Source organism: Cupressus sempervirens, chromosome 5 (genome assembly GCF_028749045.1).
Source record: "Cupressus sempervirens isolate cs-2001-9-10 chromosome 5, ASM2874904v1, whole genome shotgun sequence".
Classification (NCBI taxonomy): domain Eukaryota; kingdom Viridiplantae; phylum Streptophyta; class Pinopsida; order Cupressales; family Cupressaceae; genus Cupressus; species Cupressus sempervirens.
In genome coordinates, this window is record NC_143122.1 from 374,572,500 (window position 1) to 374,598,805 (window position 26,306).

Consider the following 26,306-nt stretch of genomic DNA (forward strand, 5'->3'; position numbering starts at 1 on the left):
AAATAAAGAGCAAACTGACAAAGATTAATGAAGATCTAAAGGCCAGTGCACAGCAGTTGCAACTTGACCATAGTTCAAGCTTTGCCCATCATACGAAAATCAGATTCTTGTCAGACATGCAAGCAGAATTATTGAGAGAAGAAGCAAGGATCCAGTCTTCACTAATAGATATTTAGAATATGATCGTTCCCATCATGGACATAATACAGAAGCACATTTTTTACTCAAAAACATTGATCCATGACAACAACTTCTCAATTGCAAATCACATGATAGAACTCTCTACAGAAGTCCAAATTGCTCTACATACATGCAAAGTTTTGTAAGAAAATTGAGATAAGACTTTAACACTCATACTTAAGGTACATTCTAAGTTTATTTCTTATATCAGTGTCTCTGTGTAAATAAGTTTTGAATAAATCTTTGGCATTATTGTCAAGAAGGGGGAGAAATAGTATGTATATATATATATGAAATATAGTATGTATATTGTATGGGGGAGAATCATGCAAAGGTAAGGATAGTATACTGTATATACTTACAAAATCAAATTTTGAAAAATTTCAAAAATAGTACCGAGTCAGTATTATACTGTGATGTATATAATTTTTGGTTGATAAGTGTTTTTTTCACTAATGCCAAAGGGGGAGATTGTTGACATTAAGTCAAGCTTCTTATTAGTGACAACATTTATTTAGATTATGTATGGCTACTGAGCTCATTGAATAGTCTACAGTGTTTTCCATGTAATTCAGTAGCCACCGAGCTTCACAATTCAAACTGAGCCAATAGTTCATGTGAAGTGAAGTTAGTGTTAACCGAGCTATGTGATGATCAGTGTTTACCAAGTGCAGTCATGGTAAATGTGTAATTCAATTTCTACCAAGTTACACAATATCTATTGAGTCACTAGTGCAGACTGAGTTTGAGACTACTCTAAGATGATTAGTATGGACCGAGTTTCTACCTCTACCGGATGCATGACAATTTTGAGTAATGATAGTGGACATCGTGTATCAAAACTTCACCAAGTCAGTCTTCAGAACTCAAGTGTCTTCGCTTGAGCTGACTTTGTAATATTGGCGTTAACTTGTATATTGGCCGATTTGTAGTTTTGTAAATTGGATTGATATATATGTAATGTATTGTATCATACTAAATATAGATGAATAGATGTATATATGCATGAATGACAAGTGAGAGTGAAGAATATGTAAGAAGCATGCGAATATGAATCAGCAGCAAAGTGTATTGTAAGGCCATATCAGCAAAGGAGCAGCAGAGTCATATCTATTACATAAAGGTGATTAGTACTTCAAAGAATATCTATCCAAAAATTAGTTATAAGTCAGAGATCTATTATTTCATTCTAATAGGTGAACTAGTCCAAATCCTCTAACAAGGTATACTTAACAGTCTTTTGTCAAATCTCTTTGCCAAGTGCATACTTCATTGTATGTTTGTAAAACCTCTAACAAGGTGGACCTAGCAGTCCTAATTGCTCCTAATAGGGCAGATCATCAGAAGTGATCATTATAGGCCTTAACAGGCCAACTTTTATGCTGCAGTATTGAAATTTTTGGGTATCATCCCCACCCTAGTTTTACTTTCCATTTGGAAGGTTTCTGGGTCACCAAATTATTGTGTTCATGTGCCATGAATGTTTATGTTTTCAGTTTCTCATGCATATAGTTAGATCTAATTTAATGGTTATAGGATTATTGCAATTAAGATCTATATTTGATAAAGTTTTTGAAGTTACTGGTTCACCCATCCCCTCTCCGTAACCTAAATTAGTCTTGAATATTTCCAACATTCATTTGGATAGATGTACTAATTACAACCGAGTGTCCTACATAGTTAAATTATACTACAAAATTATCGTACTCAAATGGCTTTCTCTATAGGTTGATTAGTTTGTTTTGAGTTAAATATTTGAGTATGAAATTTGATTGTAGATTGTGGTTGTGGGTGAAAAGTATTTCCACACATTGTTGTTTAGGAGTTATATCTTTCAAAAATATAACTAAATACATTTTGAGGGTATTATTTTTCATGCATGTCATTTTTTTATTTTGGCCTCTTTGTTTTTGGTTGGTGTCAACTGATATTGTAGGAATTGAAATAGGCATCTCAAGTATGGTAAGTGTCTAACTTGGTAATATAATAATTTTCAAGTTTTTTTCCATATCTTATGTTGTTCTTTAGCACTTTGCAATGATGCAAGTTTGCATTTAACCTATAGATCATCTGAGAGTCTGAATTTTGTTTCCTTCATCATGGTCAGACTATTATACCTATTGTGTGGAACTACTTAGGCATCTTCTACTGGTGATGTTTGTGGAAATGCTAGAAATACTAAAGAAACAAATTTCTTCTTTTTTTAATTGCTTTAAATGCATCAGTTTCTACTTTCTAGAGATTTCAAAACTTGTGTATTTAGATTAATTTTTGTATCAATGTATTAAAGGTTTTTCCTTTACAAGACATCGCCAACTATGCTTAAAATTGTTACTCCACCATGGATCGTGATAATTAAAATAAACATTGCTTAATAAACTTGAGATCATCTACTAGTCTCAATGTTTTATAATTTTGCATTCAATCATCGAGAATATACAAATAAAAACTTTAAAACTCTAAATTATCAACAAATAAAATAAAATGGATGTCCAAAATAAAACTAACTAATATTTTTAAAACTACAAATAAAACAAAACTTACTAAATAATAATGAGAATAATAATTATAATAATAATAAAACATCAACATAACTCCTAACTACTTCCTAACTACTCCCTACATCCCTTAAGCTACATTAACATCACTTAATAATTACCATAATCAAATAAATAAATTAATACAAACTATATTTATGATAAACTAATACGAATTTTAACATCTAACAATCAAAACTAAATTTTACCAACACTATCTAACACTAATTATTCTAAGACAAACACTCTTAACGACTCTTAATTTCATCTAAACATAATAAAATATCATATCCTTGTCGCCATCATGGGTAATTGTGGTTCGAGCTAGGAAGACAAGATTAAATGGAATAGATGGAATAATGGAAGAGATGGGACAAATACAATTTGCTCGAGAATCTTTAATTTGTGTGTCTATCATGATATTATCGTCATGGGCATCACTTTACAGCGATACACATACTTGGTCTATAGTTAATTGAATCGTGCATGTTCTACCCACATGTGGGAAAGTCCAATAGGAAACAATAAGTCAGTGCCCACACCAATTCACTTGTTCTATGCACACGACTCTCTAAAACTCCTCAGGTGCATTAAATATAGATAGACAGTCACAAAGAAAGACTGGAAGATGGATATATAATCACCGAAACTGAAAATTCTGTATTCTGGAAATCTTTACAATGGTAGTTCCAAACTGTGCATCACTATCGACGGTTTAGAAGATAGGGCCCCCACTGCCTACCTTTATAGAATCACAGAAGGAATGATAGTTCCTCGCCTACCTCCCCCGCAGATCAGGACATTGTAGAGTAGGGGGCCGGAAGAATGCAATCAAATAGACCCATTACCTTCATCCTCCCACCCTGTTTGGGTCTATCTTTGATGGACATCTGTCAATATGCCGCTTATAAACATATAATCATAAAATGTGACAAATAACTTGTTCTGTCGGCCTATAAGTTACATATGTTGCGTTGAATCTGATCTTTAAAAAAAATCTTGGACAGTTCTTATGTACCCTGTGTGCTGTACTAAAACAAATCAAGGCGTTGAGGAAGGTATTGGTGTTGGTGAAAGGACGACCACCACTCAACAAACTACTGCCTATACTTTTCTTAGCGCTTTAAAAGCGCCTGTCTTATACCCTTGCATGATGTCCAAAAACAAATCAAGGCACTGATTCTTCATATGGTGGAGGTGACTTGCTGGAAACTCAGTCAAACAGGAGCTTCATTCACCAATCAAAATTGTAGGGGGAAGTTTCCATGGTTAACGTCCAAGTACGTAGGGCAGAGGTAATAAATGCCCAAAATCGCATGGCAAAGGTAATGAAGTAAGTTTGAAAATAAGCGCCTCTATTGTTTACTTGGCTAGGCGCTCTGTCCAAGTACTGTAACCATGTCCCAAAGTCATCTCATGCTGACAGAGGAGAAATGGAAAAAAAAAATCAGAGATGGAGTGCAGTGAATGGAGGTGATATTGCATTAATATAATTAGCACGTCAGACTAGATCCGCGTCAGGCCAAATCCGCATGGGGTAAAAGTCACCAGTTTCCATCATGTCGCCCCCTCCACGCCACGTACTGACCTCCAAAACAAAACTTCGTTTGTTGCAGAAAATGGATGAAAATTTAATTGCATTGATTTTATTTTCTTTTAAACAAAACCTTTTGAGGATTCATCCTTGCTGCACATGCTTGCCATCCTTTCCTAGGCGTGAGTGGTGAAAAAGTTTCAAAAGGTTGTGTGCTTGAAAGATGGTCAATTCCAACATTTATGTTTACATTTAACAAGGAAGACTTGCTTCCCCATTCCACATGGTGCCTAGATCTACTCTTCTACCCACATCTTACTATGACATGATGGAGTCTGGGATGATAGGAGGTCAATTTGATGGTCTGACTTGCTGACAACACCCTCATAACTTCGTTTGAGGTGATTGGGAGAAGGAACCTTTAGTTAACATAATAAAGATATAAATAATTTAATTTGACTTTAAACAAGTCATGTCTTTCCTTCTGATTCGATAGAGTGGGGTGACATTGACTAAGGTCCTTAGTCTCATATGTCTGCGCCCACTTTTGGCAAGACAAGTTAAGTTGAAAAGAAAATTAGGTGTTTTGAATCTTTTTGAAAGGATAGGATAGGATCGTATCCCTTTTGCTGAATTTCATTTTATATTCTCATAATTAGCATTTTAAAAAACAAAAAATGATGTCTAAAGATATTTTAGAGAATCTTTTAGAATATGCTCTGTTGTAACAAGGGAATTCTTCTTCTTTTTTCTTTTTTTTTCCCTTCCCATACAAAAAATAGAACTAATTTACTCTAAAAATGAACAATATTCTCAAGCTTCCCCCCTCATTCTTTTTTTTTTTTAAGCATCAAATTATCCAAAGTACTTAATTAGCCAAGGAGGTTTTTTTTTTTTTTTTTAAAAAAAAATTGATTATAACCTAGAGTTTAAACGTCTTGTTAATACAATAAGATAGGATTATTTCTCCTTCGAATCAAATACGTAAATTTAAGAGGAGGTTTAGTCCATGCAGTTTTAAACTTCCATACTTTATATGAACCCATTATTGCCCAAGTGTTACGAACTCAGGCTCTGATACCAAAATGTCATGCCCAGAACACCAACAAATTTTGTTTTAATATTTAAAAGTGATAATAGGATTAAATGTAAGAAACAAGTATTCACTCAATTCACTTAACTTCCTCACGCACATGTATAATTATAAAAATTAAGCATAACTCAAATGCAAATTTTCTTAACATATTTTAAACTTAAAATTGCATAGCTAAGTATATATCAACATGTTATCTAATAAATCAAATTTATACGAATGTGATTACCAACCATAAAAATGTGCAGTAAGGTAACACCATCACATCTGATTTTTAAATTACATATGCAAAACAGAAAACAAAGCTATAAGACTCAATGCAAGCATATTTACTCAAACACCATTTTATTGGCAAACCTGATTCAAAGGCTCAGCCGGGAAAGAATCAGGAAGAAAACCCGGCTTCGTTGCCTATTACAACAAGGTTCAAAATACAATTTACAATAGGATCTCAATCCCAAATTTCAACAATTAAATCAAATTTTCTTCATGACCCTGTTCAAGGGATTTATAATGTTTTCTGCAACTCATTTCTAGAACCATGGAGGGAACAGAAGCTGATCAAGTGACCAAAAGCATGACCAAGAACAATTCAAACATGCGTATTCATACAAGGTTTTCACAATATGATTCACAATGAATCAACACTATGGAAAGGTGGATTCTTCCAACCAGGAGAAGTCAAGCACAACACCAAACAAATGCCCAATCGAGACTATTTACCAAGAACTTCCGTTCTTCGATTTTAACATACCATAATCATACAAGGTTTGTGCTGACAGGTAGGGGCCCATAACACCCTACCCTTTCTCCCTCTTCTCATCCTGAGAAGAGACTCTACACTGGTTGGAGTCCGACTAAACAGACCTTTCCCAAAATTGGTCACTTCTGCCCTATCCAAGGGTGAGTAATACCAAAACACTCATGCAAGAAAATCTCAAAATTTCAACATAAACATGAAAAGAAATCATCCCAAATAACATGGTTTTCAAATCTTCCCAACATACCCACAAACATACAAACATTCAAACAACAACAAGGTAGCATAAGCATGAAACAAGAATGAAATCTGAACAAGGGAGATGATAATTCCTATCTTCGCAAAGAGGTAATGGCAATGAACAAGTTTGAGTAGAGTTTCCCCTTCCTTCCTTTCAATTTTCAAGAACTCCTCTCTAAATGTAGAGATTGGGTAACCATCCTCCACTAGTCCAAGAAAGGCCTCCAAATAAGCCTCCAACTCAACCACCCAAAAGGATCAATAACTACACCCACCCACCTACAAATCTAGAAGCTCCTAACTCAACCCACACCATGGTTAAACACTAAGTGGAGGTGAGGTGAGGTAACTCAAGATAACCACTTGCAATTTTCGCACAAAGGTAAAATGAGACTTTTTGAGTGATCTCCAAAGTCAACAAAAGGGGCTTAGGGGTTGGAAAAGACCCCCAACCCATGCCCATACCCCTTGGGCATAATTATTTCATGTTTTAAAGCCTTAGGAATAGGTTTCCAACCAAACAAAAGCTAGGAAATAATTAGGACCAACTAACAACGCTAAAAAAGTAGATTAAGCACTAATCTGAATTAAGGATCACTAAATTTGATTAAGAACCAAATTAGCAAAAGATACTAACTTAATCCGACTTAGGTCCATGGGTTACACAACTAACCCTAACTAGCAGGCTAAAGGGCACAAACAATTCACGAGTGTCAAGTGACACTATAAGAACACAGTTTATGAACATTAACCTTTACTGATCACATAAGGATACATACATACATACATCTCACAATTAGAATACTTTAATTAAGAACAACAAGGTTTCCAAAATTAACACATAGAGATCAGTTCTGTTCCTCCATCGATTTTCTCGGCTAAAATATCTGCACACTCATTGCACACATCAGTAGTTCCGAAAATCTCATGTACATATATACGTATCAGAAATTCACATAAATTGAAACATACATCAATCAGGGTTTCTTACATCCTACTTATATCCTTAATCTTAAAGATTCCAAAATCAATGTGTTAATCCTACATTTTACTTAATTCATCAACATACATATACATAAGCATTAAATGACAGACATCAAATATCTGAAAATAACATCACACAACATGAAATAATATAGTATGTTCTAAGCATCAAGTAATGTTTCAACATCTCGAGTCGTGAGTATCAAAATGATAAAATAACAACCAAGGCTACAAAGGGTCGGGGTGAACTTAGAACATAATGCTTCAATTATTTAACTATTTAATTCATTTCTACTCACATTTAATCATTAGTAGATTAAATACAAGAATAATCATTGTTAGGCATGCATGTACCTAAACACCATAACATCACCAATAGTGAGTATTGAACTATCTAAATGCATAGAATCCAAATCACTGAGGTAACAAAATCGATAACATCATCATTAAGTGAAACACCTTGTATTATTGTTAGAAAAATTTTAATATTTAAATAGTCGAGATAATGTAGTTTATTCTTGAATGACTTACTTATTTAAAACATGAATGTATTAGGATCTCAATTCTTATTAGGACATCTAAACCATAAAACATTATTTCATAACCATTCTAATCGCCTACAACAATTGTAACAAGGAAATTCATATTTAAAAAGTACATGTGAGGAGGGACCTTACACATGTTCATGGTTGGGTCATGTCTTTGCTAATTCTCCTTGATCTTCGCTTAGCTACTTCTGCTTTACACTAAATACAACAAGGAATATAACCAATAAATATAAAAACTAATGACTGAAAATTCGAATAAAAGTAGTTTGAAAATTGAGGGAAAAAATTTAAATGTATTAAAACAGAGAAATTTACCTCTTTTGGCCTAGCTTTATTTCCTTGTTTTTTGGGGGCTACTTCTATTTTACACTAAAGACAATAAAGAATATTCCATTAATATAAAAATCATGACTGAAAAACCCAATAAAATATAGATTTCAAATGAGAAAAAACTAATAAGAAAATAAATTTACCTCCCCCAACATAAGTTTATTACGAATTCTTGTAGATCTTCTTAGAGGCACTTCTACTTTGCACTGAACATAAAATAAATATATAAATAAAAACTAATAATTAAAAATCCAATAGAAACTAAATTTTAAATTTGTTAAAATTTAAATTCATATATATAACATTAAAATATAAACTAATAACTAAAAAATCCAATAGAAACCAGATTTTAAGTTTATTAAAAAATCAAATTCACTGCACATTAATAATTTACCTCTATTGTACGAAATCTAGGAGAAGATGCTGGTTGACGGACACTATGTGGAATGGTGGGCATTTTCTTGTAGGTGTTCACCTCTCCTACCGAACGTTCCAGCTGGGGCGTAACCTTTGGTTGAGAATTAGGTTCCCAAGGAGGTTGAGAACCCGACTCTTGAAGATGCAAACATGGTGGATCTAACTCCTTTATTGATTTAGGAACATCACGCCTACTGCTTGACATTTTCTTGGAGTTCGCCTCTTCTACAGAATGGTCTAGTGCAAAAGTAACCTTCCGGTGAGCAGTAGATTTCCAACTGTGTAGAGTATCCCCTTCTGGAAGATTCAAATTTTTTGAATTTAATTTCTTTGTTAGTTCTTTTACCAAACCTTCTTCTATGCTCATTGCTTCTTTCCCCTCATTTTCATTTCTTCTCACTACTTTTTTAGTCACATTTATTATTTTCTTTTCCTCATTTCCATTTTTTCCCACTACCTTTCTAACTTCATTTATCGCTTCTTTTCCCTCATTTCCATTTTTTCTCACCATTTTTTGAACCTCATTTTCTTTCTTTCTTACTACTTTTTCTTCCTCATAATCATCTTTCTCATCGTCTGGTTCTCCTATCCAAAGCCAAGTCGTAATCATGACGACTGTAGCAAGACACCAAAGCAGTAAAACACCGAGCTTGTGATCGACTCTATCTGGAAAGAGCTGCTGATCAAACATTTCTACAAAGCAAAAAACCATAAACATTACTCTAAAGGCTACACTAATTATCTCATCTTCGAGCTCATTAAGCCTCTTCCTTCCGTTGTTTCTCGCCATGAAAGTTAGAAAAAAAAAACAACAATTACTGAAAAGAATTGCTTGCGAAAAGTATGTTTGAATGCGGAGAACTGTTCTGTACAAAAACTAAGATTTTTATAATGGCATTGAGCTGTGATGCAACGGTCACATTATTAATGGAAATTTCTAAATTGGCTGCCGGAAATTTCTAAATTGGTGTTAATGGAAATTTCTAAATTGGCTGCCGGAAATTTCTAAATTGGTGTTGATGGAAATTTCTAAATTGGCTGCCGGAAATTTCTAAATTGGTGTTAATGGAAATTTCTAAATTGGCTGCCGGAAATTTCTAAATTGGTGTTAATGGAAATTTCTAAATTGGCTGCCAGAAATTTCTAAATTGGTGTTAATGGAAATTTCTAAATTGGCTGCCGGAAATTTCTAAATTGGTGACACTGTTAGAAGCGTGTCTACTTTCTAAATTTCTAAATTTCTAAATAGCTAATGTTCTTGAAAGATTCGACAAGATTTCTACAAACAATAGAGATTGCTTGGACCTTCTCAAACTGATGCTAGATCTCGCTAAATTCCTTAAGCAGCTCAAAGAAATGAATGCGGACTCCCATTAAGAACTTTCAGAAAAAATGAACGAGGCGCTTCATTTGCTTGTTAGTGGTGCAATCTTGTGTCGTTCCTTTATGGCGTACAAGAAGATAGTTCTTAAATGGAATCACATTCCTCAGAGCACAGCGGTACTTGCTCAGTCACTCCGAGGCAGAGATTGATGAAATTGAAGACCTTCCACGTTATTGGAAAGCTTTCGATTGGAACTGAAGCTTTCGATTGAAGACCTTCCACGTTATTGGAACTGAATCTTTTCCCACTTTCAATTTTTATTGATAAAATGTATGCCCGCCGTCCTTTCCGTAAATGATACCTACTTGTCTCGAGTTAGCAATTTTTTGAACTCTTAAAAAACCATCAACGTTGATTGATGAAGACAAATTTCAAGATGATTGTTTGTAAAAATTAAATTTCATATACATCGCTCTCTCGAGGGACGGATCGGTTGGTTTGATTTTGAATAATTATTTGTGCCTTGCGGAATTTAAATCTTAGGTTAATGGGAGATATTCTATTTTATCATGAAGCGTGTCTACTGCAACAGAGTTTTCCAGGTACATGAATATTCTTAAATTTATTTATAAATCTAGTCTACCAATATATCTTGCTCTTGTATGATGTTTTATAGGGCATTGCTTTGTCTAGAGTTAATTTTGATCTATATTCGTGGGTACGATATCTTTTGTAAATTCATGTTAAAGAAATACAACTTGGTCTTTTGATATTTTATGTGCTGACTAGAAACCTCCAAATACTAATTTAGTCCTAGTTCTAGTTCTTTATAATCTCCCATAGAAATTACATCCTCCTTAACTTCTTCATCTAAAACCTTTCTATTCAAGTCCTCATTCATTTCTTCACCAATCACTGTATTGATAACACTAAGAAAAGCTTCTTCAGTGTTAGGTTTCTTTTGAATTAGGGGAGGATTATAAATTCTGTAGAAGTACTATGTGGCCCAAGTCTTAATATCTTCCTAATTAGTGATGTTTTATAGGGCTAACTCAAGCCCCTATTTTAGTCTTTAAGTCTCAATAGGGAATGAAATTGATAAACCAAAAATAATAACAAAGGAAACAAATTTTAAAAAAATTAAATAGTATATTGAGTCACATTATGGAGGAAAAATACTAGTGATAGAGATATTAAAGTATTTTCTTTTCGTGAAGTAGCTTATGAGAGCTAAAAGTGGGTTAAGGAATGTTGGGGTTAGCTAATTATGTGGAAAATAATTTTTAGTAGAAAAGGACATTTTATTTTGTGAAACACATAGAAGGAAGTGCTAGTATTTTTTAGGTATCATAGTTTATATAATATAATTAAATCATTTATAATATATATTTTTCAATCTCAAAACATCTTCAATGGGAGCACTCTCTATACATGGTTGTACATAATACAATTAAGTACAAAATAATTTTGAGAAATTTCAAACCATAGGTTGATCTATAAATTCATCTTTTTTTGGTACACAATCAATACTGTTGAAATAAAATAATTTTTTCAATGATATATGTTACTATCAATAAGGTTGCAACACATACCTATGAATTTTCTATTATACATAATATTTGGTGCACTAAGTTTCATCATAACATATTGAGTTGAATTTTTTTTGAAATGTGCTCTGCAACTTTAGAGTGGGAGTTGGCTAAAGGAACCAAAGAGATTGAAGTGCATGGATCAAAGAATGGAAGTCCTCATACTATGGCCTTAGGTTTGGAAGGAGGGCTCTCTCCTCATTCTAAAGATCTTAGTCTCTCATGCCATTGTTATGGTGCAAGTTTTCTTGGTACTTTTGGAGACTCAGAGCATTCTTGCATTTTTGCATTTTAGCTTAACACTCATTCTACTTACATTATGTAATACTTTTTAGTTTATTTTCCTTTATACTTTATCTTAGTTCTCTTTGTTAGCTTACTATTCATTTAAAATAGCTTACATTTGCATTGCATTTTATTCTAGATTCTTTGATATTAGCACTCTTGCCTCTACTCTTTGAATCTCTTGTTCTATGGTGCACCTTGCAAGGGTTGCATAGTTTGGTTCATTTGGGGATCACCATCTCATAGACTTTTCACATCATAGATAGAGAGCTATAAGTCGGCTCTTGAGACTTCCTCTTCCATGGGTTCTCTCAAGAATAATGGTTTATAGAAGTGTGATACTTTATGTACACACAAAGATCATATTCTATTTTTTCTCAGGAAATGGGATTTCGCTAATTAGGGTTTGAAAGGTTTGGTAATATTTTTGGCACTGCCCAAAGGATGCTTTTGTATCTCTTTTTCCCTCAAGAAATACTTCCTATGTATCTTGGTATGTGACCCATGGTTTTGAAGCAAGATTCTTTTGTAACTTTATAAATGACACTTGGGGTTTGACTCGATCACTCATCTTTTTGGTGTTGTTTCCACCTAGGTACAAATTCCTAGGATTCCCCTCAAATTATGGGACAAAGAGGTCTTTAAAGGCATATCCAACTCATTTGGGGATTTTCTAGGTGTTGATGTTGTGACTTGTAACCAGACCCTCTTTATCTCTCTATTTCTCAACCTCTAGAGTATGAGAACTCCATGCCTCTACCAACTCTTCTCTATGACTATCCAACTTTCAAATGCTTTCCCTAAGGATTCTCTTGAAAAGCCTTCTCCTAAGATGGTTGCAGATATTTTCACTCTCTACTTTTGGGCCCATGCCCATGTCCTGAGGTATTGGGCTAGAGAAGTCTCTCTTCTTTGTCCCTCCCTCTTAGGTCCTTGTGCCTCCCTCCCTTCCTAGGTCACACTTCTTCTCTTATTGTCTTCCCTTCACCCTCCCCTCAGAAGTTAGTTCTATCCCCATGGTGACCCTTTCCCTTTTACACCCTACCCCCTCCCTCTATTGGTTTCTCACCCTCCCCCCATTTCTCCCACTTTCTCCCCTTGTTGTCAATCGCCCCCTTGACTCCCCTTTCCCCTTCTCCCCTTCCCCCTTAGTATTCTCCCTCCCACTCCCTATTTACCTTTTAAAGAGCCATAATTATATTGATGTGGGAATGTACTAGAAGACTGGGAGGCATTCAAGTAGATTTTTGACAAATAAGTTTGCAGAGGACATTAGTGGTGAGATCCAAAGCACTCTTGAGCACTTGTGATCCAATAAATCTCAATAATTATGGTCTCCTAGAATATGAGAGGCCTTGACAGTCTACAAAAGTAGATGCTTGTTAAGTACCTATTAAAGATTTGAACCTGGATATTGTTCTATTACAAGAAACAAAAATACATGTTTTCTTTTTGTCTACTATTAGCAAGTATATCTACCTTTTATCTCTAATTTTTTCCATTAAATCTAATGGAGCTTTAGGTGGGTTGGTCATTATTTGGAAGTCTTGCCTCTTGAGTGGCTCTATTTTCTACAAGGGAAAGTAGGTCCAATACATGGTGTTGTCTTATAATAATATAGATCTTGTGTGAAATCTAACTAATGTGTATGCAAAAAATATGGTGGGAGAAAGGAAGATCTATTGGGAGAAAATCCTTTTGGACAATAAGGACAATATGTTTGAATATTGGATGGTGATTGGGAATTTCAAAACCCCTCTTTTCAATTCTTACAAAAGGCGTTATGATTGATTTTTCTTACATTATACTATATCTACATAATTTATTTCGGAGGGGAAGCTCTAGGATTTGGACGTACATGGTGGGAGTTTCACTTGGTCCAACATGCACTCTAGAAACAACTTGATCCATGTTAGGTTAGACTTATGCCTTCTATTCTTAAATTGGAACATCATTCATGATTTCTCAATTTTTGGTATTGTTAGGTTTTTTTATGATTATCATTGTATATTTTTTCAAATGGTATCCTTTGGTTAAACAAGATATGTATCCTTTTCTATTTGAAAATATGTGGACTCTTAACCCAAATTTCCCCACTCATTTTTAAAAATGGTGGAATTGTAAACTTATTGATACTGATATGTTTTTGTTTGTGGGTAAACTAAAAGTTTTGAAGGAACATCTTAAACATTGGACTATGTTTTCTTTTGGAAATATTTTTGAACAAAATGATAGAATAAAGGAAAAACTACACTTTTTAAAAAAGGAGATGTAATCCATGGGATGGGACCAGGAAAGGGATAAGCATGAAAAGTGTCTTTTGTCTGATCTCCACAATATCATTCTAAAGGAAGAGACCTTTTGGAAAAAAAGGTTCAAGATCTAATGGATCAATGGAGGAGACAAAAATTCTAGATTCTTCCATCAATCGGTGCTAAAGCATAGGAAAAGGAACTCGATTAGAGATCTAGCCATAGAGCAAGGCAATATTAATTAGAAAGTGGAAGTGGAACACAAGGTGGTCCCTCACTTTTGGGACCTTCATAACCAACCCCCTCAATCATCCTTCAAAAGCTAGAATGATCAATCTACTCCAATGTGCTCCCACTTGTATCCCGTTAGAATAGCTTCTGAAGTTAAAGAAATTTGGTACTATAGAGGGGTAAAAATACAAAGCTACATCACATTTCAAGTTGACTTAACAAAACAACTGAATTTGAATATTTCTATCTAAAAATCAATTTTGTTCAAACATATGATCTAGATAAACTCATTCTAGCTAAGTTGTATATGGTCATACACTTTTCCAATTGGAAATGTCAATTAAATGCATGTTTTATACTAGTTTGTATCCAATTACTAAAGAAATAAAATTATTTTAGAAAAGTGGCGTTTCAATAACTCTTACTATTTTTTATGATATTTTTTTAATAACATATAAACACCATTTTGTAGAGCTCGAAATCAAGACTGTTCTCATACAGAGTTTATAGTGTTGTAATAAGTTATAGTATATTATAACACTCGAAAAAATATCAATTTTTAGAAAGAAAAAATTATTAAATCATATAAAAAAATATTAAAAATTATATGGAATTCTAGAGGAGAGAAACCTCTTCTAGAATATATAATTTTTCTCCTAATTAGAATAGATTTATTTTGAAAAATGTGGTGGGAGATGAAAACTAACGATTCCAGCTGAGTTGAAATTTGAATCATTATAAAAGAGAAAATAAAGGTCTAAAGCCATTTTTTATTTTTGATTATTCTACCTATATATGCTATCTATAACATAGTAAAAGATAAAAGGGAATAAGTTTATTTCCATATAGTTTTGTGGTGGGAACTAGACCCTATTTTTCAGCATTTTTCAGCAGCTAAAAAATTATCTATAAAAATTAGGAAAATATATCAATTCTTATTCCAAATAATAATTATAAATTATAATCTTAAACTTCATCTATTTCTACACATTTCATTAGTTTACTTCATTTTCAAATTCAAAATAATAATACGAATTTTATGTCATTCAATGTGTACAATTATACTTTTGTTAGCATTTTTGTTTACAAAAGGGTGACACAGGTTTGCGCTTTTACCTAGAGGAGGTTAGAGTTTCCACCTCTGCCCTAAGCCCTTATAAGTCGTCATGGCTAGATGCTTTTCTTTCATTGTTCCTCATAAATTACTAGGATATCATGGGAAAATATGGTTTTTGGGCAGACATAGATTTTTCTATTTCAAGGGCTATTCTTAAAGAGATCAATAATACCTTTATTTCTCTAATTTCTAAGGTGACCGGGGCAAAAAAATTGGAGGATTTTAGATCTATCAGCCTTTGTAATACCTTATATAAGATTTTTTTCTAAATTATTGGTTTCTTGCATCAAACCCTTTCTAGATCACTTGATCCACCCTCAACAGAAAGGTTTTGTCCCTAGGAAGCAAATAAAAGATGTTATTGCTACTGTTTAAGAAGTGATTCACTTTATGGATAAAGGGGAAAAATAAAGTATGATACTTAAGCTTGACATTTCCAAAGTAATTGACATGGTCTCACGAGACTTTCTTATGGAGCTCCTTAAGAAAGTTGGATTTAAAGGAAGAATCCTTCAGCTGATAGAGGAATGCTTAAAAAATGCCTAAGTTTTTTGTGCTAGTCAATGGCTCCCCAAAGGGTTTCTTTAGTATCTCTGGTGGTCTAAGACAAGAAGATCTTTTATCTTCCTATCTCTTTATCAATTTAGCTGATATTATTGGCCAAGATGTTAGTAGAATGGTAGATTCTCGTACTATCAAAGGCTTTAACCCCTCTTCTGTAGTAGAGATTGTTTCACACCAACAGTTTGTGGATGACAACCTGACAGGTGGAGAAGCTACAATAGTTGGTACAATCTAGTGAACTATACCCTAGCTTTGGGTTAGAAATTTAATTTGTTTTAAAGTTCTCTATACTTTTTAATGCCCCCTAGAGTTCCCAAAACAAAATTTATTTGATTACTAGTTGCCAGATTGTCGCCCTTCTCCCTATTTATCTTGTAATGCCGTTGACTTTTGCTATAGTGGAAAATAATGTTTGGGCTAGTTTTCTCAAAATAATTTAGTTAAAACTTACAGCTCAGAAGGAAGCTCTTCTTAGTAAAGCTAGCAAACTCCAAATGCTAATGATGAATCTTTAAAGCTCTACTCAATATGTTACATCCCTATTTTATATACCAATTTTTTGGACCAAAAATTTGGATACTGTCGAAATAAATTTCCTATGGATTGGACTAGAAGAAAAGAAGAGGCTCTCATTTGTCAAATGGAAAATGATCTTCTCTCCTAAGGATCAAGGATGCCTGAATGTAAGGGACTCCCACCTTATGAACTTAGTGCCTTCATATTGAAGATTGGATGGAATGTGATGAAGTTAGATTTGGACTAGGCCAATATTTTATGAGGAAAGTATCTCAAAAATGGGAATGAGATCATCTTGTTGAAGAACCCCCTTGTATAAGGGTCGATTTTGTGGAATAATCTAAAGAAGACTATCCCCCTCCTCACTCAAGGTTCTTCTTGGTAGGTGGGTAATGGGGATACTAGGTCAGATATGCCTACTTTTGACTATTGCTCTATGTTTCTATCTTTAAAGGATGTCCTTATCAATAGACTAGGGTTCAAGGCTAGGGACTATTAGGAAAGGAAGGACTACACGGTGAACTAGGAGGTTGACATCAACTAGTTTAAAGCTGACTTGAAACTAGTTTCTTTTAAAATTTTAATTCATATGAATACATTAAGATTGTATAGACTAGACCAAATAGATGAAGTCATATCAAAGATTTCCAAATTGAGAGCTTATACTATTAAAACTAGTTTTGGGATAACAAAGCCATTCCTAAAGTTAAGTTCTTTAATTTGATTGTATGTCATAACAAGATTTTCACTCTTGATAATATCCAAAAAAGAGGAAATCAAATTATTAATAGGAGTGTTCTATGTGAAAATGATGTTGAGTCAATAGTTCACATCGTCTTCTCCTACCTTTTTCTTGGGAAGTTAGCCATATCATAGCCTATTCAAAGTACATTGGTGTTGGAATAATGAACCTAAAGAGGTCTTCAATTCTTGGAGATCCCCGTCTCCTCACCCCTTATCATTGAGCTATGGAGACAGTGCCTTTTAGATGATAGTTAGTGCCTATGGAAGGGTTGCAACAACATGATCTTAAGGGAAACAAGTAAAAATGCTAAATTGGTAAGTATGGGGCATGTCCAAAATGTGAAGGAGAATATGAAGATCCTTTGTGCTACTAAACATGGTTCCACATCATATTCCTATGATAGGGAGGTTGGTAGTCAATGGGGCATGTTGGATAACTTGAGAGCTTTTAGTACTAGTAATCCGATATCAATTATTAGAAAGAATATTAAATAGTAGGTAGGTGGGGGTGACATTTTGAGAAGCTCAAAAAAGGATTTGTTGACATCTTACTTGGTCAAGTTTGGGGTCTAGACTACTTATGTGGCTAAACTCCTAGCCCTTTACGATGGGGTCTTTGTGCTGACTAGGAAAAATGTGAAAAAGGTAATCATAAAAGGGGATGCTTCAAAAAACATAAATATTTAAAAAGATGTGGCAAAGATAGGTTGGAATGATAGAGATGTCATTGCAAAAATAAAACACGTGTTAAGAAACTTAGAGGAGGTGTCATTTTAACACACCTATCAAGAGGGAAATCATGCTGCAAATAGGTTGACGAGCATGTGGAAATATACTAAGGGGTTCAAAATTTGGGATGACTCTCTATCCATCCTGGTGGAGGTGTATGAAGTGATCTTTCATGATAGCACATAAATTACGCGTTAATAAACTTTGCATTATTACTTTTTACGGGGTCCATTTTGTGAAGCATTTTTATGAGTTGGATTTCTATTTCAGTTTTATAGTTTAATGTGACTACCAAGAAAAGCTTGGGTTTGGTCATCTTTCCATTTGTGGGCATGTTAGTTTTTGAAGCAATGTGTTTTTACTATTTCAATCAGAATAAAAGGATAGGAGGAGACCCTTATTAGATAGAGCCTGATGAATAGGGAGAGTACGAAAATAACAAGGAGCTCTGAGAGATCCTTGAGTAGGACAATATAAAAAATTATATCATAGACATGAAAGGTTATAATCTAGAGCTTTCTTAAAAAATTATGGAGTCATGGGATGGTTGAAAGATTATGTTGGGTTGTGTTTTTTTTGTCATCACCCTAGAGTCCATCTCTACCATCCCTTGGTTGAGTATGGATGGGGTCAAGATTATGAGAAACATCAAAATCTCTTTCAAAGATGCTATGGTGAGGTTTAGGAAGTCGGGTAAAAAAATCCCAAAATTGCATCATGTGTTTAACAAAGAGGCAATGGAAGGGGTTTAGAAGGCCCTAGTGAAGGTTCTCATGCAAATTTTCACTTGTGAAGGTGGTGCAGGAGCACGTTTGCAATAGGAAGTTTGGTGGCGACAGAAAGACAACTTGCAATATGACTAAAATGCAGGGTACAAAGCAAATATCAGAAAGTTTTGATTTTAAAATCTAAATTTTGAAATGTTTGTGTGTGTGAGTTTAGAGTTTTATGTTTTCAAATAATGTCCTATGACGTGGTGGCATAAATGGAGGAGTGAAATGATAAACTCTCCAAATATAGCCACTTAGGACCATGTGTGTTTGTTTTAGTGGAGTTAATAGTGTGCAATGATTTAAGAATCTAATCATATCCTAAAAAAGGACAGATAGTTGGCAGCAGGAATATTCATAATTTTTGAAACAGTCTCCTATTCTTGGATAGGGACGTTTCATATTCCTTATTTAGGGAGTCAGTTTTTAGAGAGGAAGAGAGAGGAAGAAGACAAGTTTTTATTTTTGGGTTGAATTCGGTATGTTTGCAGAAATCAGTCTCAGTGCGTTTGTAATATCTCCCAAATGCACCGTTGGATTTTGATGAGCTTTGGATATGTTGTTATAGGCCTAATTACGCCCATCTTCACCAGCGCGATCGGAGATTTTTGATCTGGTTCAAAAGTTATTCATGTCTGAGTGCAGGTCTATCTAGAGACAGCAAGAAGAAGCAATATTTTGCATAAAAAATGTACTCTGATGCGTGGTCAATATCTCAAGTTTAAACCGTTAGAATTCTCTCAAATTTTTATATGTTGTTTTAAGCTTAGTTATTCCAAATCTCAACGGTTGGATTGAGTAAATATTTTTTGGTTCGAAAGTTATTCATGTCTGAGTGCAGGTCTATCCAAGAGGCAGAAAGAATGTATTTTCTGGGCAATTTGTTTTAAAACTTTTGTTTAATGGATTAAGTGGATGGAAAAGTATATAGAATGGATTTAGATAGTATATGCATTTTTAATGTGTATGAAGAAACTCAATTAATACATTGTGATGTTGGATTTTAGTGTGTGATCCTGAAGGTTGTAGATGCCCCTTGATGCAACTCAGTTGAGTGTCTGATTCCTCCTGAGTTTTCCAAGGTCTGGCTCTGCATCAGAAGGAAGGTCAAAAGGATCTACTCCCATAGTTTCCCTATGTTGAATCATTTTCATAGGAATGATCTATTTTCTTTTTCTTTTCGGATTACTCATCTCTTTCCGTGTTTGTTGAAAAATGTAAAGTCCCTGCCAAAACATCAAGGGCTTTTACTTAGACTTTATGATTTCCAATTGAATATGACCCTTCAGTCCTCCCATGAGCTTAATAATAATATTTTCAAGGTCATTTCCCCCAAAATGGGACAATATTGCACTCTTTTTACATCCAAAAATTCTTTAAGTTTTTTTGTTAAGACTCTTCCTCCCCATAAAGCCAAGAAAAAAAGAATGACCTTCCAATAAAAAAGATGATACCATGGAGGGTTTGGAGGATTCAAAGTAAGGATCCCTAGCCACTAAGACTGATTGGACCCTAGACACCATGTCCTACTTTTTTACTCCTCTTTCCTTGGGTTCTACAATGTACCTCCCCTCCCCCATGGTGTATTCAAGCTACTTAGATGATCCCTAGGTGTCTAGAGAGCCCTCTCCTAGTGTGGTTCATAAAAAAGATGATGCCTCAATTTATTTGGACACTCTAACCCTCCACTCTATGGAGATGAGCTCTTGTTATAATGAATTTAAAGTGGTGGATAGGTGGCTTCATTTTCAAATGCATATAACATACAAAAAGATTAATAGGCTAGAGGCAATTACTGAAGCTAAGTGAATTTTTTTCGATTGGATGACTAGTCAAAGGGATGAAGTCACGTGGGAAGTGGATCAAGAGATGGGAGACAAGATCAATAGCTTGGAGAAGATAAAGGAACAAGTGGAGGATATCAAGGACAAAGTACCGCACGAGGAAGAGAGGAATGTAATGCTAAAGGCCTTGGTGTCTATCAAGAATGTGCATGCCCAACTAGGAGAGAAAATTAATAATCTAGCCTCCCAGATAATTCAATCCCTGACCAAGATGGAAGGGGAAATATGGAGTTTGAAGGCATAGCTGGAGGAGAGAGAGACAAATAGAAAATGGAAGGAGGAGACTCTAAGAAAGGAGGAATGACAATAAGTGATCTCCTATGGTTTTATTGAGTTCAAGGTATAAAATAAAGGAGTTGGTTTTTTCTTTTCTAACTCATGTTGATTTTGGGTTCTAGTTCCCAATGCTATGGGTTTTATTGCTTGATGGCACTTACTGGTTCGTGTGGTGCAGTGTTTAAATGTGGTTGTTGGTTTGGTATACTATGGTCTTATAGGTTAGAAAGTTTTTTTTTCATGCTATATGCTAGTGGAAACTTAGTTTGTTTGAAAAATCTTTTAGATGACTCGGGTATTTGGTTTTACCCAGCATGGTTCAATTTAAAGTTTTTGTTTTTATGCAGGTGTAGTTGCTAGTTCTAGTTATGATTGACTTTTGGTAGGGTCACTACTCTGATCCTTTGGGTTGTATGTTTAAGACTTAATGTTACTTTAATTGTTATGGGTCCAAACCCTTCCCATTTTAATTAATAATAAATTATTGAGTTGATTTTTTAGATAAATTAATTACTATTTTTTTAATAGAAGATATAGAATCTAATGAGAGCCTCACACATTTTCTTGGTTATTCAGAATCATGATTTTTTTCTAACGTGCCAAATTTTTAATGTCTATGAAAATAGATACAAAGAGAAGAATAGTATGAAAATTAAATTTAATAATATTGATTAAGGATGAATATAAGCATTTCTATATGGAGAGAGATTTCTTTTACTATTTATTCAAAATTTGACTTTGGAAAGCTCATTTTCTACTATTAGGTAAGTGCACATATATAAGCCACCAAAAAAGGGTTTTAAGATTTTATTTTTTTTCTAACAATTTTAGAAGTAGATCTTAAATTAGAAACTAAAGATGGTACCTCTCAACACTTTTAGGTGAAACAACAACAAGACTTATACTACTTTAAATCTTCCTAACTACTATATTTTTTAATAAAAGGTTGAGATTAAGGAGTTGAGAAAAGTGGACTACACAAAGAGGTAATGTATTAATTAGAAAATTGTAGCATAGAAATGTATTATGCCACAAAAAGTTTATAATATTTTAGTACTTTTTTCCTTTAACAATATCTAACCAGATTCTTGATCTAGTTGGGAGGTCAACAATGTACAAACATTGGTTAAATATCCTTCCCTATAGATATTTAGCCCTAATAATTCTACATCATCCAGTTGAGTTTTTAGATAATCTCCATCCAATATTAGTTATAAGGGCCTTATTTAGGTCTACCATTTTTCTAAGGTTCAACCCTCCTTGTGCTTTGGCTTGCAAACTTGGTTCCAACTAACCAGGCTCATCTTCAATTTTTCCTCATCGCTTGACCATAAGAAGTTTATTTGTATTTTTCCCAAGATATCCTTGAAGGGGCCTAAAATATTGAACATGGAAAAAAAATACATTGGAATTTCTTGTAGAGATGCATCAATGAGTTGGAGTTTCCTACCATTGCTAAGAACCTTACCTTTTTGGCCCACAAGTTTCCTTTGCATTCTTTCCACCACAACATTCCAAAGTTCAGGAGTGACTTCTTTCATAGTAATGGGGAGACCAAGGTTTGTGTCAAGAAGGGAAGCCCATTGATAGTTGAGTTCCCTAGTTATGGCATTGTTGAAGGTTAATATTCATGTTAAAGAAATACAACTTGGTCTTTTGATATTTTATGTGCTGACTAGAAACCTCCAAATACTAATTTAAAATATTCTTCAAATATTTTTCTTCCCTTATAGAAGATATCCCTTACAAAAAAGTGTGACCAACAAATTGTTGTAGAGTCTCTAGTGACAAAGAAGTAGCTAGTTTGACTCCTAGAATCTTCTCGTGAATAGCCATAGTAAGGATGTTCCTACCCAAGACCTCTTCCACCATAATAAATAAGTATGGAAATAAGGGATAAAACTAGTGAATAAATCTAATAGAATTAAAGAACTTCCTTAGTGATCCATTGGACAAGACCAAAAATTTGACTTAGTTGATAATAGCCTTAATTAACATAATTATCCTCTCTCCAAATCCAAGTTTTTCCTTGATTTTTTAGTAGAAACTCCCTTCTAAATTTATCATAAGATTTCAAAATATCTAACTTCAACACCATACCTAGATTTATACTTTTCTCCATGGAATTAAAAACCTCATGGGTAGTTATCACCTCATCAAGAATCTGGAAAATCATTATGATTAGGATTGATAGATTTGCCAAGGAAAGGTTTTATGTAGTTGAACACCACCTTTGATAGGATCTTATAAATAGAATTAAATAGACTAATTGGCCTAAATTCCTCCTAGGTAGGTTAATATATTTTTAGGACAAGAAAAATATAAATTTGATTTAGTTCTTTGAGGATTCTACCTATCCTTATAAAGTTATCAACCGTGTACACCAAATCATATTTGATGATTTTCCAGAATTCCTAAATGATGGAATGGGGAAAACCATCTAGTCCTAGTTCTTTATAATCTCCCATATAAATTACATCCTCCTTAACTTCTTCATCTAAAACCTTTCTATTCAAGTCCTCATTCATTTCTTCACCAATCATTGTATTGATAACACTAAGAAAAGCTTCTTCAGTGTTAGGTTTCTTTTCAATTAGGGGAGGTTTATAAATTTTGTGGAAGTACTATGTGGCCCAAGTCTTAATATCTTCCTAATTAGTGAGTTCCACATTATTAACATCAAAGAGCTTAGTATTGGTATTTTGCTTTTGGTGTCTCGAAGTCATCCTATGGAAGAATGTAGTGTTACCATCCAACTTAGTTAACCATTGAACTCGATATCTCTACTTCCAAAACACCTCCTCTCTTCCAAATATAAATCTCCATTTCCCCCTCCATTCTTGCTCTTCCTCATGAGTAACTAAAGAGAGACCTCCCTTCACCATACTCTCTTGAATCCCTTCAAATTTTTTCATCAAAGCTCATAGTATAACAATTTAATGGCTTTTTCAAAGCTCTTTACCAAATTATGTGCATCTGATCTAGAAGCACATGAATTTTGACCAACCACAATAGGAAAGGGATTCCCAACAATCTTCTTCACATTAGAACACAACATATTCACTTCAAGGTTCTATAGACACTGTTCAAGTAAAACCACCTTGTCTTCTAAATACCTCGACAACCTCTTAGGAAAGTCATTGTAAGCTCCTATTTGTAAATAGGAGAAGCTTGGAAATTGGATAAATGAGCATCCAAATTGGCTTATGGATGAAATTTCCTTTGGTGAAAATCTCCTTTGAGGGCATCCTTGCAATTCTTGGCATAGCCTCATTGTGAAGGCATCATTAAACCCCACATACTCATCATAACTTCTCTACAGCTACAAATGTGGGTAAAATTCATATATTTTCATGCACTCATCATAGTTCAGGATGCTAGGGAGGTCAGGCCATAAGTTGTGAGTTTCTAATGCATAGATAATATATGAGGATTCATAGAACTACTTGAATCCTTTGGCTAAATTCAACCACGAGGCTAGCTCATCACAGATGCTCTGTGCCCAGTCAATCTACATATCGTCAACATGTATTGCTTGCACTAGGAAGTAATGGTGCTCAATGAACTTCAAAATATTCTCCTTTTCTTTGAATCTAAGGAGGAGTGCAAGGATATCCACAATCTCTCTTTTTAGATTCGTGCCAAAGAGGGTGTTTGACATTTTGGTCTTCTTTGAGCACCCAGTCAAGAACCATGTCCTCTACATATCTTCCTATCTAACGGTCATTTTCTCATTGAACATAGACACGGAAGATCCAAAATCAACATCACAATATTGCTCCTTCATAGGAATACCAAATGCAACCTACATTAGTGCATTGTTGATTGAGATGAGAATAGATTGATTGGGAAACAAAATCTACTTTGTTTCTGTGTTGTATCTCTTTATGCATTCCTTCACTAGCTTAGGTGCATGAATTTCCATTGAAAAACTAGTTGCTTCAACTAGTCTTCTTTCTTTAAGATTTTGAGTGATTGGGTGAATAGGTTGAGAATTGATTCTTCTATGAAGATCACCCAAATCGTAGAATTTGAAAGATGTGTTTGTAAGCTCTTTTAACTCACTCTCCAAGCCAATTAAATTATTGTAACTAGCAGCTCTGATTGTCATTTTCTATGATTGCACATGATACAGTTCTTGATAAATATTCATTTAAATATACTTGAAGAAACCAATTATAGGAAATGTTGAAAATAGATTGATACAAGTACGATAAATTTGTTTCATTCATTGTTTTGCCACCAATGTCAAACCTACTACTTGCTAGTAAGACAATTTCTTATATGATTTAAGTACTATAATTTGTTTGATTGACAAAGAGGATTTGAATAAATGAGGTAACAATAGCACCTAGAGGAAAGGTTGAGTTATGATATGAAAGGAGTACAAGAATCAGTTAAGACAATGATATTATAGTGCATTGATAATCTACTTAAGGTTACAAAGGTTGGTTACACAAAGTATGTTTAGAAGAACAAGTTAAATGAAGTTTTTCTACCAAGTTTGACTGAGTGGATAGTAGGTGTCGAGAAAAGTTAGTGCAAGCTGAGAAGAAAATCAGTTGGAGCCAAGAAAGTCAGTGTAGGCACAGTGTAAGCCAAGTTAAGTTTAGTTGATGCTGAGCACCAATAAACTTTAGTTTGTACTAAGTGTTTTGATATTGGATGTCGAACAATGTAGTATGTGTCAAGCATCAAAAGCCAGTTAATGTCGAATGTTAGCATTATGAGAAAGATCAAGAATTTGATGAATTTGAGCTGACAAGTTTGATTTCTTGGATTGTGTGAACTGTGTGGAAGATAAGATTGATGAGCTGATGGCACAAAATTCAAGATAAACTATTTTGAGGTGAATTCAAAGAGGATTGAAGGAGAAGTTTCGAGAAGGGAATGAAATGAAATGAGGGCTAGATTCTTTGAATCCTATCTAATCTAACCTAACCCTATAATGGACTATGGAGGATGAACAAAAAAATCATAATTCTCTATTTATAGAGATGGTTGGTCAGAAGCAAGAGTTGATGTGTGAGAACCTAAGGAAGACAAGGAGTCGAGGGTATTCACATCATTCAGTGACGTAAGAGAGGAGATTGCATTGGCAAAAAAAACAAGAAGGCTTAAGGGTATGGATTCTTGAAGGGTGAACAAGCTATCAGAGTTGAATAGTGTGAAAGCCAAGAAAAATGGAGGACTAAAATAAAGATTTGTAATCTACAAATGAAGTTGTAAGTTGTTATCAGATTAAGCCTTACTAGTACTCTCTAATCATTTTATTAGTCTAGGGTAAATCTTTTGGATTAAGGTTGACCTAACAGTCATTTGTAAATCCTTTAACTAGGTGACATTCCAAGTGAATGATCTAAAATCTTCTAATGAGGTTCACTCCTAATAGGGTGATTAAAATCCTTTAATTAGGTCACATTTAACAATGTGTATTGTAAC

At 34.1% G+C, this 26,306-nt stretch overlaps 1 protein-coding gene and 1 long non-coding RNA gene across 6 annotated transcripts in view; one reads left to right on the forward strand and one right to left on the reverse strand.

Moving 5' to 3' along the window:
* The window catches only part of LOC149556318 (phenylacetaldehyde synthase-like), a 177,488-nt gene that overhangs the window by 16,888 nt on the left and 134,294 nt on the right, over window positions 1-26,306 (reverse strand). For 2 of the 5 annotated variants that reach the window (XR_016364663.1, XR_016364662.1), the window contains 3 exons: window positions 8,350-8,412; window positions 8,192-8,245; window positions 5,673-8,074 (listed from right to left, as the gene is read on the reverse strand). The exons of 1 other annotated variant lie outside the window; for it this stretch is intronic. Coding sequence is in view for 2 of the 4 variants with exons in the window: in XM_089830563.1 (XP_089686689.1) it covers window positions 9,193-9,238 (46 nt within the window). In the remaining 2 variants the exon portion in view is untranslated. Of the gene's footprint in view, window positions 1-5,672; window positions 8,075-8,191; window positions 8,246-8,349; window positions 8,413-9,107; window positions 9,239-9,291; window positions 9,317-26,306 lie in introns of those variants that run through there. 2 more of the 5 variants (XM_089830563.1, XM_089830564.1) reach the window with 2 other exon arrangements.
* Window positions 9,841-11,897, forward strand: LOC149556319 (uncharacterized). The gene is made up of 2 exons (XR_016364660.1): window positions 9,841-10,549; window positions 11,635-11,897. It is a non-coding gene; the product is annotated as an uncharacterized LOC149556319 (long non-coding RNA).